The 19713-nt window shown below is 45.2% G+C and overlaps 2 protein-coding genes and 1 long non-coding RNA gene across 3 annotated transcripts; 1 reads left to right on the forward strand and 2 right to left on the reverse strand.

The window, feature by feature from the left end:
• Window positions 1–3: 3 nt before the first annotated feature.
• rfxap (regulatory factor X-associated protein) lies at window positions 4–2635 on the reverse strand. The gene is made up of 3 exons (XM_061247511.1): window positions 1896–2635; window positions 1171–1281; window positions 4–785 (listed from the first exon to the last, which is right to left on the reverse strand). The coding sequence occupies exons 1-3, from the start codon at window positions 2331–2333 to the stop codon at window positions 690–692; spliced, it is 645 nt and encodes a 214-aa protein (XP_061103495.1). The 5' UTR covers window positions 2334–2635; the 3' UTR covers window positions 4–689.
• LOC133132216 (uncharacterized) lies at window positions 1534–7874 on the forward strand. Its single transcript, XR_009709092.1, has 2 exons — window positions 1534–2262; window positions 4415–7874. It is a non-coding gene; the product is annotated as an uncharacterized LOC133132216 (long non-coding RNA).
• Window positions 7875–10595: 2721 nt separating this feature from the next.
• Window positions 10596–18600, reverse strand: LOC133132213 (serine-rich and transmembrane domain-containing protein 1). Its single transcript, XM_061247512.1, has 2 exons — window positions 18356–18600; window positions 10596–13276 (listed from the first exon to the last, which is right to left on the reverse strand). Exon 2 carries the CDS (start codon window positions 13158–13160, stop codon window positions 12732–12734), a length of 429 nt encoding a protein of 142 aa, XP_061103496.1. The 5' UTR covers window positions 13161–13276; window positions 18356–18600; the 3' UTR covers window positions 10596–12731.
• Window positions 18601–19713: the final 1113 nt, after the last annotated feature.

The following is a 19713-nucleotide window of genomic DNA, read 5'->3' on the forward strand; positions in this document are numbered from 1 at the left end:
AACTCCACACTTAATTCGGTTTTATTCTGCACAATCGAATTACAACGAACAATATTGACAAGTCATGCAATACAGTATGGCATTATTGTAAATCACAAATGTAAAAAAAAAAAAAAACTATTAAAGAGACGAATTGCGTCTTTCTTTAAAACCTGATCACTTAAAAGGTCAAGAGTATTATCCACCATTTTTAATTCAATAAGGATAACTACTCGCTGGAATTTCTATCAGGGTTTGCCATAACATATCTGGACACGTAATTTGCTAAATAATATGCGAGCTGATGTATAAATATATTCAGTTTATAAATAGACATTTGATGAATAATTTAAAAATCAGTAAGCGCATGTTCAAAGGAAGGTCGAGTTTGAAACGTGCGGTTCTTGGAGTAATTTAAAAGTGGTTTAGTCACAGCGACACTAGTGACTGTTGCTGATCTAATAGATTGCTGAACAAACAGCACTACCGTGCAACGATAAAAAAAAATCCTTATCAAATGGCGCACACTGTTTTCACAACGGTTGAGATTACAGTCCAGTCGTGGTCCGCCAAGCCCTTCTGGCGAACAAAAAGCGTCGATCCTGCGTCCCATTATGGTGGCCGCGGTTGGCGTGGAGCTGTCCAAACTCGCCCGCTGAGACTTTCCTGACCGAGATCTGGCCGCTAACGGAAGCACGCGGCTAACAGCCTTAATAGTCCTGCTGCGTTTGGGCGCGAGTCTGAGCCGTTAGCAGCCTCTGTTGCTCCTGCAAGAAGCTGATCACTTCTGGGCTCCTCAACAGCGACTGAAGACGAAACAAATTCAAAAATCACTCAACTGACAGCGTCCTGGAAGACACACTCACTTGAAAGTCAAAACCCGGGCACATTGGTCTAGGTTTTGAAACAGTTGGTAGCTGCTTGATCCAGCTCCATACTCAACATGGTTTTAAAACCGCAGGTAATTCAAGATTGTACACGAGGGCAAGCTTTGTTTCTTTCATGAGTGATTTCCACTTTGTGAATCACTAACCTATGAGAGCATTGTGACATGTTCCGTAGTGTTTGAATAACACGACGATAATTGCTTCTATCACATAAACAAACAAGAGTATACATTATGAAACAGAATGGTCATTACACTGTAAACTTGCTGTTAAAACAATGTTTAACGTCGTTTATGTTCCTCACCAGTCTTTTCTGGTTCAACACTTGTTCTATGAGAGACGGCCTCGCCGGACGCTCTCCCACGCTGCCCAGACGTTGCTTGGTGACAGAAACTGGTCTCTCCTCAGCGCTTTCCTGCGTAACAGGCAGACCAAATGGATGACAGAAGCCAACAATATTATTTTCATTCACGCATACAACGCACGTGTTTGCGTTTACGTCCATAGCGTTAAAGCTACAGCATATCAGGTAAACACGACTAGAACTTCTGTTTTAGCAATTCATAAAATAAAAGTCCCGGTTGAATTCAAGTGAACCAATTGAAAGTCCAATCACTGTGACGTCACTTCCTCTGAACTCAATTGACAGCTGCCTTCACCTAAAAATACAAACTATTTCTGCGGGGGTTTCAGATGTTCGAGACTAGTCGCTGTTGTATATGTTTTTTAGGTTCAACAATACCAGGGACACCTTGTGTTGACACCTCATCAATTGTTATCGGTGTAAACTGCATTGTCACGCTACTTAAAGCCGCGCAGATGAATACATATTAATTACTGACACGCGGTTATAATGGGCGCAAGCCGTGGAAACGTGCCTTAAGAAAAACAGGTGCTATTAGCATCTGATCCACAGACGAGGATTTAGCCAATTGTACAACAGGTTGAGTTAAATAAAAACTTCCAAAGATTTTTTTAGCCAGTTTTGAGAGTGACAATCTCCAATAACCCAATACAATATATTCTTACGTCTAATTTTCCGCTTGACATGGCCTGGTCGCTTTTTTTCTTTTTGTACTTGTCTTTGTACATTTTATTACGATGTTTCTTGCACATCCAGGGCTTCCGCTGCTTGGCCACCTGGGTGGTGGTCTCACTGCATCCCTCGTAAGTACATTTCTTGGTCACATTCTCGTTGTCGCCAAAGGTCTCCTCGTCGTTCAGGTCCTCCGGGCTGGCAGTGCTGTCCCTGGGGTCGGTGGTTTCCAGCACGTCGCTCTCGTCGCCGGGATCTTCCATGTCAAAAGGGAACACACTGTCCGGCTCGTGCGGCGTGACCACATTCCGGCTTTCCACAACCCCACTTTTGTCCACGAAGTACGTCTGTCCGTCTTTGGTGAGCAAAAGCGAAATGTTTGAATCCTTGTTCACTGGAGTCGTACAAGTAGCATTATCCTCCTCGCTCATTCTTGCGATCGCAAACAGGGGCTTTGCAGCTGAACCGGTCAAAACAGATCACGAACAAAGAAAGCAGCGCCGAATGTCAACAGCCAACTATCGCGCACACATTAGCTGTCTTGCTAGCTTAGCTAGTTCCCTTTCGATTCCGATTGAACTAACCAGCTAATCAATTGTAGACTTATTGCATTAGATAGTGTGCCTAATATATATTTACATGCGTTCTTTGTTCGTATCTTCACGTTTAAATTCATACATTTTAAATATTGAGGACGCTCGAGCTTGCCGGAGCGCTTAAGCTAGCCACAATAAGGAAGTGACTTCCGGTAACTATTACAATGGGAATTTCATAATAAAAGTTAAAAATGACGTTTTGTTATAAGTCATTCGTTTGTAATGCTGAACCCAAGAAGCGCCTATATTCGAGCATTAACTTTCGAGTTTTAACTTTATTTGGTTATTGCATCTAGCCGCTTGTCACAGACAATAAAAGCAATAAAAACAAAAACGAAAGCTCTATGGTTCAGGCAAGGGGCTGCAGGTTCCAATCACACCTGCTTAAGATTTGAGGAACCCCTCTTGTGGTAGACAGTGGTATTTCCCAAAGTTACAAGCCATCGTAGTTCTCGTGGATATCGACAAGTCATAATGTGTACATCAACAAGCAATAGGGCTGTTCAATTTAAGAATATCAGTGCAGTTTCTCTGACTTCATTACGTTCAAATGAGGTAAATAAATGCTTAACTCGCAAAAATAAAACAATTTTGAATAAAGCGGGTGGAAAAGTAGCCTCAATACGCATTTAACAGTGAAAGTAAAACCATTTTTGTGGTGTCAGAGGTGTCAGCATTCAGGTTCACGTTTTCTGAGCTGCTCGTCGTTCCTGGGCCAGGTACTGCATGTTGGGCTGATGATGGACCGAAAATGTTCAAAATTTCACTCGAGAGTCAATTTTAATCTGATAGAGTACTTTTATTGCAATTAGCTCATATACGCCTAATTAACGCTGAACATTGCTCTATGCGAGAAGTTTTTTTCTGTGCAGCAGTTAGACATAGGTATGTACATGATGCATTACAGTAAGTTTTTCACAAGCCTTGAGGTCTATTCTTTTCCAATGAAATGTCAGCAGAAGCTTTTCACATGGCTTAGCATGTGGCAGCAGTTCCAAATACAATAATATGTTTTAAAAATGGGTTGTGTTGTTGTTTTAGCCTATTGGTTTTAAAAGGGGTCTAACTGAATGTGTATATATATATATATATATATATATATATATATATATATATATATATATATATGTATATATATATATATATATATATATATATATATATATATATAAATATATATATTTTAATCTACACAAGCTGTAACAAAAAACTTCAAATTAACTATGTGAATCTTTTCCATACAAAAAAAGGGTCCATGAATAGGAATAATAATACTTCTACCTGAAAAGACAGCAAAGTAGATAAATGAACACATTCTGCTCAAGCGTCCGTCGGTTGTAATCAAAGGGGATTGTTCATATGGGTTCTCTCTGCTGGCTCCTTGAGGCCATTGTTACACGATTGCCAGGGGCAGGGCTTCATTTAGCAAGCTCTGACGAAGGGACTTCAAAGCATTTCAGTGTTGTTGTTTTTTTTTTTTTTTCATGTAAAAATATGTTAATGAAAAACAGAACTTCAGTTCACTGGCAGTCTGAAGACGAGATGATTGCATTTGTTCCTTAATGTAATAACGTTTATGGAAACATGCCGTCCGGTCTTCATGTCCATGTGTGCTCTTAAAATAATCTGGATGTGTTGCAAGTGCACATTTGAGTGAACTGGTGGTAAAAAGGTACAAATCTAGTCGGAATTTTACATGAATATGCATTGACTAGTGCTTTTTCCTTTGCAAGTGACTGCTTTTCAAAGTACTCCAGGAACACTGAAATAGTTTTGCGAATTGTTCCTTTTCATCTGCCTTTATGGCCTACTGCAATATTTATTATAGTATTTAAAAGGCTATTGCTGTTTTCTGTTTGTGATTTATACATGATAGTTTTACGTTTTTTATGTTGTCATTTTTTCTTTGTTTCTAGCTATGTTTTGAAGAGATCCCCTCATCAAAGTAAATTTCCTACGTTTGTGAATCAGCTGTTGCTCTAGCTGCAGTGCTGGCTTCTGCAATGTGACGTGACGTGTATACCCGAGTGAAATGGATCTTTCGGGGGCAGGGAATCGATTTGACTGTTAAATGAGGAGGGGGATGTCAAACAAGGAGGCCCACCGCTGCGGAAAAGGGTATTGAGGGGAGCGGAAAATTGATTGACATTAGATCGACGTACACGCCCACTGGTGCATAATGACATAAAGTCTAGGTTCAAAATGTTTTCCAGGAAGTGGACGGGGAAAAAAAGCTTTATTCTGAAAAACACAAGTATTACAATTGTATTCTTTTTATGTGTTTAAGACGTGTTTGTGTGGTTCTGAAGAATTGACTTGAGGATTGATGGTTCGTGATGCAGTGTACCAAGCTTACCTTCAGAGCCTGTCCTGGTTTCCCTTTGGGTCCAGCTCCATCATCTTAATTCCCATCTCGACGCTAAGTTCAGCACCATTTTCTTTTCTCCTCTGTAGGCCCGAGATGAAAATGAACCTAATTTCCCAAATGAAGCCCCTTTAATTTTGAGAGCGCACTGCGACCCCCTCAGGACGGAGTCTTTTACTGCGTTCTCCCTGGCGGGGTTCAGGTGGCCGAGGGTTGTTGACAGGAAATGAAATGGCGTTTTTGAAATCTCATCAAAGGCTTCATTAATTTGGACGGTCTCGACAAATAACCCTGTGAACGCTCCGCGCTTGTTTACGGAGCTGGGGAAGCACTGTAATGAAAAGTTCCCCAGCACCCCCCCCTCCCATCCCCAAGGTTCTGGGGGGCTCTAAATTGAAATCAATATGATGTTTTCTTTGAGCGGTCGGGTCAATTGATTCTAATTTATCACGGCTCCCTGAAGGAAAGTCTAAGATGGAACAACCTTACAGCATCCGCCACAATCTTGTACGAAGATGTAATTTCGCACGTCCAGAAAGGACACATTAATTTATTTTATTTTTGTGTTTTAACTGCTTGTTAAATCAAGCTGAACCTACCCTTGTGGTTTGCACCACAATTCCAAATAATTATCATTCCCTGTGACTGTCTCAAGGAAGAAATGCTGGTTTATTTTGTAGACTCGCATAAAGCACAAATCAATTTGCAGTTTAATCACGTGGCGGATGCTAATGGTATCACAAAAGTGCATTTCACACAACAGCCAAATACTGCTAGAGCTAGAGACAGCCTAAGATACTCTCACTTAAATTCTACTGCCTATGTGCATGTTTAAGATGACCTGATAAGGGGACAGAATGGTTTGTTTTTTAAATTGGAAGCATTGGTGTGTGGTCTGAAAGGGAGGGTTATTAGACGTTCACAGGCAATTGCCAATAAGGTGCCTTCCTGGGTGACTGGGTAGGTTCCACCGATGGTTGCTCCAGCAATGAGGGTTGTTCCACCAATGGGAGATGAGGACAGAGAAGTAAGGAGAGGCTTCCGGAAGAGATGGCACAACCAGGAGGTGAGAGGACGCCGAACGGAAAGTTCTAATTCGAGGGTAGAGTCATCGTTGTGTGATAAAAGGAAGGCTACAGCTTACTATACCATTGAGTTTGATGTAAAATAAAATGAAGACACTAATATTCAGATATTGAACCCTGTGGGGTCATTTGCCCTCTGCATTTAATCCATCCTAGCTCCTTAGGCACAGTGGGCCGCCACACCGGTTCTGAGGCCCGTGCCTGGGTCAAGGGTAATGGCAGGAGTAAATATCTACTCTGACATGCACGTCTTTGAGTGTGGGAGGAAACTGGAGTACCTGAACAGAACCCGTGCAAACACAGGGAGAATGTGCAAGCTCCACGCAGAGTGGTTCCGGCTAGCCAGAACTGGAGCCCAGAACCCAGAACCTCCTTCTTGCGAGCCAACTGTGTTAACCACTGCCCCACCGTGCTGCCAAATTGAATGTGGAAGCCAGCGAAAGGGGCTCAGAAGTGGCGTGGCATTTGCGTTCCTGTAACTGATACAGGTACAGTGATCTGATGGCGCAGGTAGCAAAGGCCAGCCAGCAAGGCATTACCGTAGTCATGGCGACCAAATCGTGTTCCTCAAATATGTACTCTCAAAACAACAGAGAACGTGTCATTTCACACACAAAAAGTGACACATAAATTGTATATTTGTAACAGAAAAGTAGTAACACAAAAAGTGTGTTGGACATTACCACAGCCTTTCTGAGTGTGGATATCGTTCAGCTAAAGGAGAGGACAGAGGTTGTGTTTGTACTTTCTATTAAAATGGCTGCCGACAAAAATATTTGTGGGTTGGATGGATATTAAATTGAGGTTGTCAGATGGAGACATCTGTTTTCCCTGTTGACCGGAAATATGGATTGCTTAGATGCGATGCCACTGTGCTGTTAAATATTCTCCGCCCGTCATAATTACTTTCCAAAATGGCAAATATCAGATGGAAAAGGGCTCAGAAAATGACCTTTATCGAAATTAAAACACTTTTTTGCCCTTTTAACAGGGTTGGTTTTCCTGCCCTTGACACCAGGTGACAGTGTGTGACGCAGTTCCCCGGTGCCAAAACAGCATTTTGAATTAAGGTTCCTTCCTAGGCGGTGCACAATGCGTACACATTTGAATGTACGCAACGCCAAGTAAAGCACAGTTGTTCCGGGTAATTATGCGACTTCGACCTCTATTCCCTTTTAGAACTGTCTTAAATCTGACAGGGGAAGTTGGGCTGAGTTATTAATATCTATTAGCGACTGCGCGCGGCCCAGAAGTCTTGCTGAAGCTGAAGTTTAGCACGGACGTGATAAGAAAGTGAATCTTTTAAACACGAGGCTATTATAGATGGGGTTTTTTTCTTCAAGTTTCATTTCTGCCAGAAAGAGAATGTTTCCTTGATTCCCCCGAATAATGCTGTTATCGCGGAGGAGGAAACTTGCGTCTGGAGCCAAGCATGGTGAACATGACATGCTCTGCTGAGACTATCGCAGCAGACTATTGAACTGTATTACAGGAAACTGGTGGTATTTTGGATTTAGGCTGGAGAACGCGGAATTCTCATCTGATATGTCTCACTGCTGTTTTAGCAACGTAATGATGCAATATGACACAGAGCTTCGATGGGTTTTCAGCGCTGCATGTCCATGACGTTATGTTTCTTTACTGGTTCCATAATTCCTTTGGGGTGGCCTGTAGCATAGTGGTTAAGGTAGATTATGGGGACCCACAAGGTCGGTGGTTCAAATCCCGGTGTGGCCACAATAAGATCCGCACAGCCGTTGGGCCCTTGAGCAAGGCCCTTAACCCTGCATTGCTCCAGGGGAGGATTGTCTCCTGCTTAGTCTGATCACCTGTATTTCGCTCTGGATAAGAGCATCTGCCAAATGCCATTAATGTAAATGTAATGTAATGTAATGTCTTTAACATTAAAAATGAACCTAAAATGTATTTAAAGACAACATTTTATTTTCTTCATTTTTTGTCAAAACGAATAATTTGAAAACCCATCATTCACAGCCGTTATGGTCACGTTGACTACTAGTGACATAGAACTGCTGCTTTGTGTGAAGGTGGGTCACTATTAGGCTGTGTGGTCTGGACATGGCCGGGCATGGACAACGATTAGTCTATTACGCGCCAAAAAAGAAGACGCACGCATCATAGGCTAGTGTGTAAACTGAGTGGTCATAACACCACATTTTCATTCATTCATTAATTCATTATCTTAACCCGCTTATCCTGAACAGGGTCGCAGGGGGGCTGGAGCCTATCCCAGCATACATTGGGCGAAAGGCAGGAATACACCCTGGACAGGTCGCCAGTCCATTGCAGGGCACACACACCATTCACTCACACACTCATACCTATGGGCAATTTACACTCTCCAATCAGCCTAACCTGCATGTCTTTGGACTGTGGGAGGAAACCGGAGTACCCGGAGGAAACCCACGCAGACACGGGGAGAACATGCAAACTCCGCACAGAGAGGCCCCGGCCGACGGGGATTCGAACCCAGGACCTCCTTGCTGTGAGGCGGCAGTGCTACCCACTGCACCATCTGTGCCGCCCACACCAAATTTTGGTGCAAATAATTTGGTATGTGAGATTCCTCTCTGACCACCCGCGTATTTTTGAGGGTCTCCAAAAGTAAGACAAAGATTCTTTAGACGCATTTTTGAAGCATCTTATAAATATTCATGAAGGGCTGCGGCCAATCAAAATACCAAATGGACATTCTGTGCTTGCTTATTGTAGCTACTGGCAACCAACCAGAATCACCTCCAGAACCACAGCCTCTGAAGACGGGAATAACCGCCACAACTAATGCTGAATTCTATAATTACCATTAGGCATTCCAGGCACTGTAGTGCCACAATTCCAAAACCGTTAAAGCCTGACCTCGCTTCGAGTTTTCAGTCGAATCACGTCTTTGTGGCTTATTAACATATTCCACGGGAACCTTTCCAGCGTCAAAATAACTCCTGTAATTAATATGGGAGATGTGCTGAGAATGTGATAGCGATGGAGCTTTTTAAGAGGTAATCCGTGGCTGTAAAGCCGTTTTACGATTTTATCTGAAAGTGTAAAAAGACCGTTTTAAATGAGTTATCCCCAGCTGAGGACAAAAAAAGGGAATTGAACTTTTGAATTATTTCCCCTCAACATTCTCGCTTGCCCTGCTTACCGAAAGCCCTCATTTGCCTTTGAAATCTGATTCAGTTGGGAACACCGAAGAGTTAAAGAAGTTTGCTAAAGTTACTCTCGGCAAAGTTTAAAGTTTAAGGTTTGATTTAAGTATTAATCAGACGTGGCCCTGTGGGACGTTGTGGTTTCCTTTCAGTCTGCAGCCAGATTAAGTCTTGGAAACAAAGCAGTGGACTTCTTATCCAATCAATGACTTTTAATGAATCCAAAAAAGTGTGGCCCACCAGGTCAGTGTAGAGTATCCCGCGCTTCGTCAAGCCTGGACTTGAGATGCCGAAATAATCTCTGTCTCGACTAGCCTACCTGACCTGGCAAGCCGGTGATCATACAAAGCATCGCATTACTGCCGTTTGGCGGGCGGTCTTAGCGCCGTACAATGGGAAGACAAGTGCATGCAACGAGGGTTAAGAGCAACAGTAACCATCGAGGTGGGAGGGAAATTCTCAGAAACCACAAATGTGAAATCCTAGGATTGACTGTAGTAAAATGGTTACGCCTGCCAGGGAAAATACAAGAGGATATGTGTGTGTGCAAAATACAAATACACAGGAAAGTATATGCAAGATACTTCACTTGAGTTTTAAGGGCTGGATGGCTGGGAGTCATTGGATTGTAGCTATCTTGGGCTGTGGCTAACAGCTACGTGAGCCAGACGGCCTTATGCAATGTGTGTGGTCCTGTCAGTCCTCTGTCTCAGCTTACAGTGGTCTTTCAGCTGCCTGAGCTCGGTATACAATCCGAATCAGAAGCACATCGGCATGGACAATGAAACTATATATAATTGCCTAGTTGAGCACAAATCTCTCTGGAGTTTGCAGTGGTAATAAAACAACAACCCACGATTGGCTGATTAGATAATGGCATGAATAAGCAGGTGTACAGGGGTTCCTAACAAAGTGCTCAGTGAGTGTATATTCCCAGCACCAGAGTTGTCCAGTGTTATCCTGAAAGGGCTGGTCTGGGTGCCGGTTTTTGTTTTAGCCCAGCACGAAGACACCCGATTCAGCTAATTAACTCTGTATTATCTTCAATCAACTTCAAGACCTTGATGAGGGGAAAGGGATATCTTAGTGCCGGGCGACCCAAACATCCTGCACCCTCGCCAATCCTTTCTGGGCAAAATTGGACACCTCTCCTCCTGCTCCTAAGCGTGTTATCCGTCTCTTTGAAGCTTGTGGGAGTTTTTACAATCAGTTAAGAAAAAGAAAAAAAGATGGCACTGACTGTCCTGAGATATCATTACGGACTCGCCCCCCTGGTCTTCTTTGAAAGCGCTTTCTTTGATAATGTCATCTTTTGGTGGTTTGTAATTGTAGCCTGATTTAGAACCGTGGCTTTGATCTGACGCACGCAGCCAATCAGCCGCCACTTTTAACATCACAGGGCGCCGCGGTAACCTGGTGACCCCCCCCCCCCCCCCCCCCCCACCGACAGCTCAGCTTTCAGAAGAGGAGAAGAAGAGAGTGGATGGAAATGGCTTTATGGGCCCATTTATTTCAACACGATATCAACATTCAGTTCTGTACATTCTGCAGTTGTTGGGATGCACTCAGTCCGAATCCCCCAACATTTACCGCACTGTGGATTGAAACGGGCAACGAAGGGAAGGTGTTGTGTTTCCCAGCTAGCAAGCACAAATCGGCCCTATGTTGGATCGCCATCGGTGACCAGCTATCGTTCCCATAGGGTGGGCGTATAAACCTCAGGCTTCACCAGGATAGGATACAATTTTGATTCTTTAGGCAACGGTTCAGTATTCGGCAATGTTACACATTTTTGTTAAGATACGATCCAAACCAATCTGATGTAGGCTAGTAAGAAATTATCAATGTACATGATCCAGCTAACACAATCCTGCTACAACATGGCCTACACATACAACCAATATGAAACTGGCAGTGCAAGAATTTATTGACGTCACGTTTAACGGAAGAAAAACAGCACTAGCGCGCGTAATAATGAGGTTGAATCAGAAACGTAAAGAACAATGTTGGTAGTGTTGCTAGAGAACAAACTGCCGTATAATTTAAATACATGTTTGCTATGATTCATAACAACAGGGATCGGTTTTTGCATGTTGTATCGATTGGAGCGGATCACTGCCCTTTCAACCGATACAGCGATCGCGATGTATAGTTACACTACGCCAGTCTGTAGCTGCAGCAGTCCAGGAGTCCGATGCGACGGCATTTTAAAACTGCCGTGAATAGTCCTGGCGCCGGTAGAATGTTGCCGTGACGATTTTTCAAAAAAGCCGATGGACCGGCTGCTGTGGCCGATGGCGGTTTGAAAGGGGCTTGTGTCGCCGTGGAGAGAAGGTGCGCGAACAGGGATGGCAGCGAAGATGAGGAATCCGAGTCTCTGTTTTATACTGCTGCGATGCTACAGTCAGGGGCTTCAGCAACGTGGTCAGCTGTGCGCACTCAAAAAAGCCTAAACAAGGGTGTTAGTCTTATAATGAGACTTAAAATCTTAAGTAGAAACTATCAGCTTGTTTTAAGTTACTATCATTTCATTCCCCATTGGCAAATGTTGAATCGACTCAATCTGTCTCACCTCGCTGGCAATGTTTTTGTCTTGTTTAGCAAAAAAGATCTAAAATGAAACCTAAAATGCTTGCTGAGATTGACTTCTTTTTTGTCTTTTGCAGTGTCTCAAACGTTGCCCTGACTCCGCAGCACGCGTTCGCGATGGTAGCACCCCTGTGCTTAAACTGCGTTAATAAACTTCCAGCAGGGTTCCTCAGGCTGTTATGAGGCATGCAAATCACTCGGTGCCAACCCTGTTACACACTGTGCCCGTTAACCTTTATCAGACAAGCTCTGATTCATTTCATATTACAGCCCTGCCCTTTAGTCTTCCCTCTGCTGTGCGTGTGTGTACGCGCATGTGTGTGTGTGTGTGTGTCTGTCTGTGTGTGTGTGTCTGTATGTGTGCGTGTGTCTGTATGAGTGTGTCTGTGTGGGTGAGAGAAAGGGAGAGAGCAAATGAAGAGGAGAAACTGATAGTAACAGAGAGGAGGAGCGATAAACTGTGTTTATGTGTCAGAGAGTATATTTATGTGTATTAGTGAGCAGGTGTGTGTGCATATTGCCTGTGTGCATATGTGAGTAAATGTATGAGTCTCTGTAGCCCTGTATCTGATAAAATGAACATCTCATATCTACTTCTGTTCATGTGAATATGAGAAGGAGAGTGAGGCATTCACACACACACACACACACGCACACACACACACACACACACACTCTCACACACACACACACACACTCACACACACACACACTCTCACAGACACACACACACACACACTCTCACACACACACATACGCTCACACACACACATACACATACTCTCTCTCACACACACACATACTCACACACACACATACTCTCACACACACACACACACACACACATACTCTCTCACACACACACACATACACACACACACACATACTCTCTCTCTCACACACACACACACTCACACACACACACATACTCTCTCACACACACACACACACATACACACACACACACATACTCTCTCTCTCAGACACACACACACATACACACACACACACACACAGTTTGTTGGTTTCAGGTCACTTGTGAGGACAGGGAGGACACGGTGACTTGTGAGGACAGGCTGCAGATCTCCATGTTGGTGAAGGAGCTGCCTCCCTCGCTGGTGCACTCTGGGTAGGAGGAGCTGGAGGAGATGATGTTCTTCAGCCTGTGCAGGGCGATGACCAGCAGGGTGAGCAGGAAGGCCAGCAGGCTGAGGAAGATGGAGACGTAGACGTAGACGTTTTCGGGCCTCTCGGACGAGGCGTCCGCTGCGGCCGCCGCCGCGGGGATGGACGTGGGGCCGATCCGCAGGAAGGTCCCGTTCTGCGTCAGGAAGGTCCCGTTCTGCGTCAGGAAGGTCCCGTTCTGCGTCTGGAAGGTCCCGTTCTGCGGCAGGAAGGTCCCGTTCTGCGGCAGGGAGCCGTTCCAGGCCTCCGCCGGGATTTCCATCCCGCTCATCCCGGCGTTCCCGATCCGGAGCGGCTCAACTCCGTTCCATAGGGAAGTTGGGAATGACCACGGTGATTCCCAATGCTGTGATGATTCCTGACGATGAAGAGTTGCCCGATGGTTTGCTTGAGAAAGAAAGAAAGGAGAAAGTACAAGTATAATGTCTGATTAGTGGTTGCATTTCAGCCCGAGTACAACGCAGCACCCTGGATTTAGTCGACGTTCGTCCCTAACTTTTACTCACAATGGAATGCAACAATGCGCGTTTTCTTCACAGACTAGCAATTCAGCAATCACAACTTGTCAAACTGTGATGGAAAAAAAAATAAAGCTCGCTCATATTTTTTTGGCAAAGTTAGAGACTTGATGAAATATAGTCCCGTTTCTGCACAGTCATGATGCAGGGTGCAAACAAGGACAACACGTAATACCAGCAGTTTTTCTTCGCCGCCCGGGTGACCAGTTATTGGATTTCAGGAAGAGAAGACAAGAGCTGGCTGACAGTATAAACATAACACCAAGCTGTTTGTTTGTTCATATGCTGTCTGTGGAATGAGCAAAACCTTACCAGACATTTCTAGGAATTTGGAAATCCCGCAGATAGATATTTTCAGTCCCAAATTTAAGAAATGTCAGGGAAAAAAAGGATGTCTGGTCAGCCTATTCTCCACAGAAGGTTCACTTTAATAGTTCTTTGAACTTTGATTGCTCTTTCAACACGTTATTGAGTGAAAGTGGTCTATGCTGGACTTGTAGAAATTTGATTAGGGTTGACAGTTTCTTTTCCTGAGTAAAGATTGTTGAGGTAAAAGGCAAAATATAATACAGCTCCAGACACCTACCCCGCCCCCTCTAGAGTGGGCGTCAGGGAAAGCCCCCAGGGCCTATAGTGACCTTGCGTGCTGAGGACAGATAGTCACTGGTGTCTGGGGCCTGGCGCCTGGGGGGAGCGGATTTAACCCTTTGAAGAGTAGGTCTTTTCGAATGTTCTTGTTTTTGTTTTTGTTTTTGTTTTTTTTTACATTCTAAGTCAGTGTTCTAGAACTCCACGGAATGAGTCACCAGTGGTGATCAGCATGAGAGTGTTCCGTTATGAACATTCTCGTCACGTGTTTGTGACCTCACGCCTTACACTGGGGGCGGGAGATCCTCCTCCTTCTTTGGGTCTCACTGTGCAGGATGTGAAATTATCTCTGTGCTTTCAGCGCTGCTGTCTGCCAGCCTGCCAATCTCAGCGTGCGCTCCACAAGACAAAGGCAGCCCGCAATTTAACATTTCAGGCACTACTCCTTTGCAGAAGAGAGCGTTTCAGATACACTTCTTGATGGAATGTGTGCGTGTGTGTGTGCACATGCATGTGTGTTGGCATGTCTGTGCGTGTGTGAAAACCCTGTAACTGTAGGGAACCCCACCCTGTCTGGCACCAACAATCATTCCATTCCAAAGTCACTTAGATCACATTTATTCCCCATTCTGATGTTTGGTCTGACCAACAACTGAACCTCTTGACCATGTTTGCTTGCTTTTATGCATTGTGTTGCTGCCGCATTATTGGCTGATTAGATATTTGCATTAACAAGCTGGTGTACAGGACTACCTAATAATAGTCACTGATTGTATGGAGAATGATTTCATTAGGATTAATTATTTGGCTCTTTCAGACATCAGAGAGCAATCCAAACATTTGAGTAAACTGTAATTAGTCTCTGTGTGTGTGTGTGTGTGTGTGTGTGTATTTTGGATAAATTGTTTTATGCATTAATTGTGTAAAACGCAACCTTTCGAGAGTCATGACTGCCTGTAACTATGCATTTTGTATCCAGGCAACGTGCCGGCCTGTGGTTGTTAGGGTAAAGCAGTAGGGCCTCAGGACTGTGGGCACCGTGCTGATCTGTGGTTGTTAGGGTACAGAAGTAGGGCTACAGGACTGTGGGCACCGTGCTGATCTGCGGTTGTTAGGGTAAAGCAGTAGGGCTACAGCTTCACCTGTGAACGGCTGGGCCTCCCGCTGCTCTCCTACCTGCTCCCCGGCTGCTCATGAATTATTGATCTCCAGACATCTGTGTGGCAAAATGTCACGGTGAATTTCGACTGCCTCCCTGGGGCGGAGCGTGTGACCCTTTCCTCTGGCACAGAGCCCCCCACCCCGCCAGCATTGTCCCTCTGATTGCAGCCAGTGTGGAACCCCCCCCCCCCTTTAGAGAGGGGTGAGGCATTTGGGAAAAGATTTTGCTCAGAGGAAACTGTTCTCAAGGTCAGAGCTGACAATGTTCTCAGCAGGGCCTGGGGGGCTGCTGCAGGGGGGGGGGGCAGTCTAAAGGCCTGGAGGAGGGGGGGTGCCTGGGGGGGAGAGGGAGAGAGGGAGGGAGGGAGGGAGAGAGGGAGACAGAGAGGGAGGGAGAGGGAGAGGGTGGGAGAGAGGGAGGGAGACAGAGAGTGAGGGAAGGAGAGAGGGAGGGAGAGAGAGAGGGAGAGGGAGACAGAGAGGGAGAGGGAGACAAAGAGGGAGAGGGAGGGAGAGAGAGAGGGAGACAGAGAGGGGGAAAGAGAGTGAGGGAGGGAGGGAGAGGGAGAGGGAGAATGAGAGGGGGAAGAGAGGGAGGGAGAAAGAGAGAGGGAGTGAGTATGAGAGAGTGTGAGGGTGAGGGAGAAAGAGAGGGAGTGAGAGAAAGGAAGAGAGAGGGAGAGAGTTATAGCAGCAGGTGCCGAAGGGGTTTATCGCATGCAGAATTTCGTACCGGCTTCTGCTATTAATTGTTTACTAATTATACAGTTGAGCCCAGTCATATATCTCAGCCGCCATTTTAGCTAATTTTATGTGAAAGGCTCATGAATCCCAGCCCATAGTGGCGCTGTATGAAATATTTTGTTTTGGCCTCATCTGAGAACGAGCCAGCATTGTTTTATAGAGCGATTTGAGCCAAAAGAAAAAAAAACTGCATTACATTACAGGCATTTAGCAGATGCTTTTATCTGAAGCGACTTACACCGTTTTTGCATTTTTACATGATATCGATTTAGACGGCTGGATACATACTGAAGCGATTCCGTTTAGGCGCCTTGTTCAAGGGTACATATGTGGCAGTGTTCCATCTGGGAATGGAACTGACAACCTTTTGGTTTTAAGCCCAGTTTCCTAACCATTAAACTACCCTGCCCTCCTGCCCTCCAGGACTGCAATTTCCCAATGCCCTGCCAAAGACAAGAGTAGGACTGATAAGAGTTTTCAGTCAGTGGGACGTCCATGTTCATGTCTCATCACACACTAGTGCCCCCTGCTGGTCAGCTCAGCACCTAAAGCACTGGTGTCCAATGGAGGACTGAGAGTATGCAGGTTTTCAATCCAACCACCTGCTGATTAGTTCCACCTCTCTGGTTGAAGGCGTGTTAATTAATGAAATCATGAATTCATTAGTTCATTAGCCTCTGTGTCTGTGTGCTAATTGGTCATGACGTGTTGTCCTCTGACTCACCGTCTGTGTGAGCTGAGAAGGTGGGTTGTTTCAGAATAAGAGCGCATGCTTGTTTCAGAATAAGAGCGCATGCTTGTCTGCACCTTTCCAAAATGATTGAGGGGGCTGCAGTGATTGAGACAAATATGCACAAATTTGGCATCAGAACGGGGAAAACTACGGGGTTTATTATAAAAATTCAACACTAAAAATTCAACAGCACTGAGAGACAATGTGGATGTAAAGGAGTTTGTGTGTGTGTGTGTGTGTGTGTGTAATATGTGTGTATGTCTGTGTGTGCGCACCATTTTATCAATGCTGCATTTTGCCATGCCAGGAGTGAATAATGGGTGAAAACCCCAGGGCTGTCTAAAAAAGTGATGTTGATATTATTCTTTACTCAACTGAATTACCCAAAACAGAGCTGCTGACTCATTCCTCAGAGAAAGTGACAGGCGCATGCGAGCGTGCGGAAGGAGGAAATGAAAGAATGGAGTGATAAAGGAAAGAAAGGGGTAATAAAGAAACGGGGTGGGTGTGAGTCGTTATATAGAGGCGTGTGCGGGAGAGAGTGTGGAAGTGTGTGTATGTGTGCGCGCGTGCCTGCGCGCGAGAGAGAGAGAGAGAGAGAGAGAGAGAGAGAGAGAGAGAGAGAGAGAGAGAGAGAGAGATTGTGTATGTGTGTGCGCAAGAGAGCGAGCGGATATTGTGAAAGTGTGTTTGTGTGTTTTTGCCTGTTTGTGCAGTAGCATCAGTCTAGCTAAAGGCATAAACTCTTTTATTAGTGGAAATTACGCATGCAGTTTGAATCACCGCGGAAACTTTTAACGTCGTGGTTCGTTTTAAATACGGAGGCTGATTAGTGTTCCCGGGGTGAGCAGCGCGCGACTTTGTAGTTTCATCCGCTGGTACGGAAACCCCAGAGCCTGTGGTCTGCCTCTCTTTCCTTATTCCGCTCTTCTTAATTTCCTGTTAATTTTGAGCCTTTTCGCTATTTATTCACACCCTGGGAACAGCCGTCTTCTCCCCCCGTTTCACTGACAACGAGCAGTAAAGCGGACACGTGCCCTCTTCCATTTGCTCTGTCGGCTCCTATTATATCCCTATTTTTATTTATTTTTTGGGCTCATTTCAACCAGCCGTCCAAATCACACAAATAGGTTCTCTCCCCCTTCCCTCCGTACCCCCCGGTTCTCTCTCCTTTTCTTTATTCTGTATTCTCACGTCATTGAATGTCGGTCTAGAAGTTACGAGTGGCTGCCGAAAGCGCTGCCTTGGAGTGCGTGAGAAGTCAAGATGCTCTGTAAAAGGACGCTTTGTGGACACGTTTCGTTGTGCGCGGCGGAAACGCGTCGCTGTTGGAGACACAAAGAACACGGGAGAGTAACGGAAAGGGAGATCTGTCAGACGCCTCGTGCTCGGCTACGGTGATGTGACGGTTGTGACCACGAGCGCGCTCCTCAGAAAAACCCTGTATCGTTATCCTCATAACGGACCGCAGCCGTGCGAGGATCAATACATTGACGCACACACCAATTTCCCGCACAGTACATTACCGTTGTACTTACCGTTCTGCAAAGCCTAATTTCTTTTCTCTTTTGGTTCAAACAAAGGAAGCTCACCATTACTCATAATATGGAACTATACTTATTTTTCTTCCCCAAAGGCTGCCAATTTTCTAATCTCTAGCTCGCTATCAAAGTGTGAACGGTGAAAACATTCTCACCGACTGGGGAAAAAAGAAAGACTTACCTCTTTTTCAGTCAGGTCTCTGCTTCACATTCTTTTGCAATCCACTCCCTTTCTGAGGGAATTTTGTGGGAGCGATAGTCCTTGCGTTCGCTCGTTTCGAAAGGAAAGAGATCTGTGAAGTGCTGGGAAGTGAGAGGAGGTGATGAGAGAGGAGGAACACGGAGGAGAGCAGGTGACTCCAGTCCTGTTGATTCTCATCTCTGAGTGCTGGGGTTCGACTGTCCAAACGCTGTACAAAGCCTCCCCACCCCCTCCTCCTCCTCCTCTCTCTTTTTCCTCCACCGCATCTCACTCCCTCTTTCTCTCCCTCTCTCCCTCCCTCTCTCCCCCTCTCCTCTGGGCTGCAGTAAGCAGTGACTGACGCCTCCATGCCACTGCTCCGTACACCTGCTGTTTTTTTAAGATACCCCCCCCCCAACCCCCCAAATAATTGACGTATGAGAAACAGAACATCAATAAGCTCTGATTCAGAAAAAATTCTGAAATTCCTCAATGCTAAATTTTGTCCTTTAGAAAAGGGCAAAAACTGTCTGAATGATTTCCAATTTGTCAGGATTAAGAAATTGACATGCGCCTTGCAAAATCTTTATTTCATTTTTTCCAAAATAGTTTTTGTGCGTGTATTTGTGGTGTCAATGTGTCTGTGTGTGTGTCTGTGTGCGTGCGTGAGAGAGCGAGAGAGAGATAGTGTGTGTGTGAGTGTGTGTGTCTGTGAGTGCTTGATAGAGTGCCGTCTCCGCCAGGGAAAATTTCAGCAGTTCCTCCCGTAATTCCCCTGGGTGAGCAGGCCAGCAGTCTGGCACTCACCCATCTTCTCCAGCCTGTGTCTGAGGCTCATTAGATCCCTGCCTCACATTTTTCTAACTTTATTTTTTTTATTCTTTTACTTTCGTGTCACAGCAGTCGGTGTTGGCTGATCCCAGACCAGCACTTGGGGGGGAACATTCCCAGAGCCGTTCTGTGATGACAGGAGAACGTTAGCGTAGCGCAGCGCATTAGCGTAGCCTAGCGCGTTAGCGCGTCGTCTCCGTTCCATGGGTGGGCTGGTTTGGCCGCTCGTTCAGACGTGGCAGGGATAATCACCACTCTCGGCCATCGCCGCTCTGTCAGGCCCCCATTACGGAAGACTCACTTTGTTTACGGAGCATCATTTTGATGTCATTTTATTATTTTTTAAATGAGACATTACTCGTGGTCATGAGCAGGCCAGATGTCCAGCTGGGTGAAGTCAGGCACAGCACCGAGCCAGCACAGAATGGAAATGAAATAGATCTGTGTATTTCAAACGCATGTAGCTTTTTATATGCACATACTGTAACGAGTAGGCTTGTTGGCATTCTGGATATCCATCCTCCGTG

The sequence above is a fragment of the Conger conger genome, chromosome 7, assembly GCF_963514075.1.
Source record: "Conger conger chromosome 7, fConCon1.1, whole genome shotgun sequence".
Lineage (NCBI taxonomy): Eukaryota > Metazoa > Chordata > Actinopteri > Anguilliformes > Congridae > Conger > Conger conger.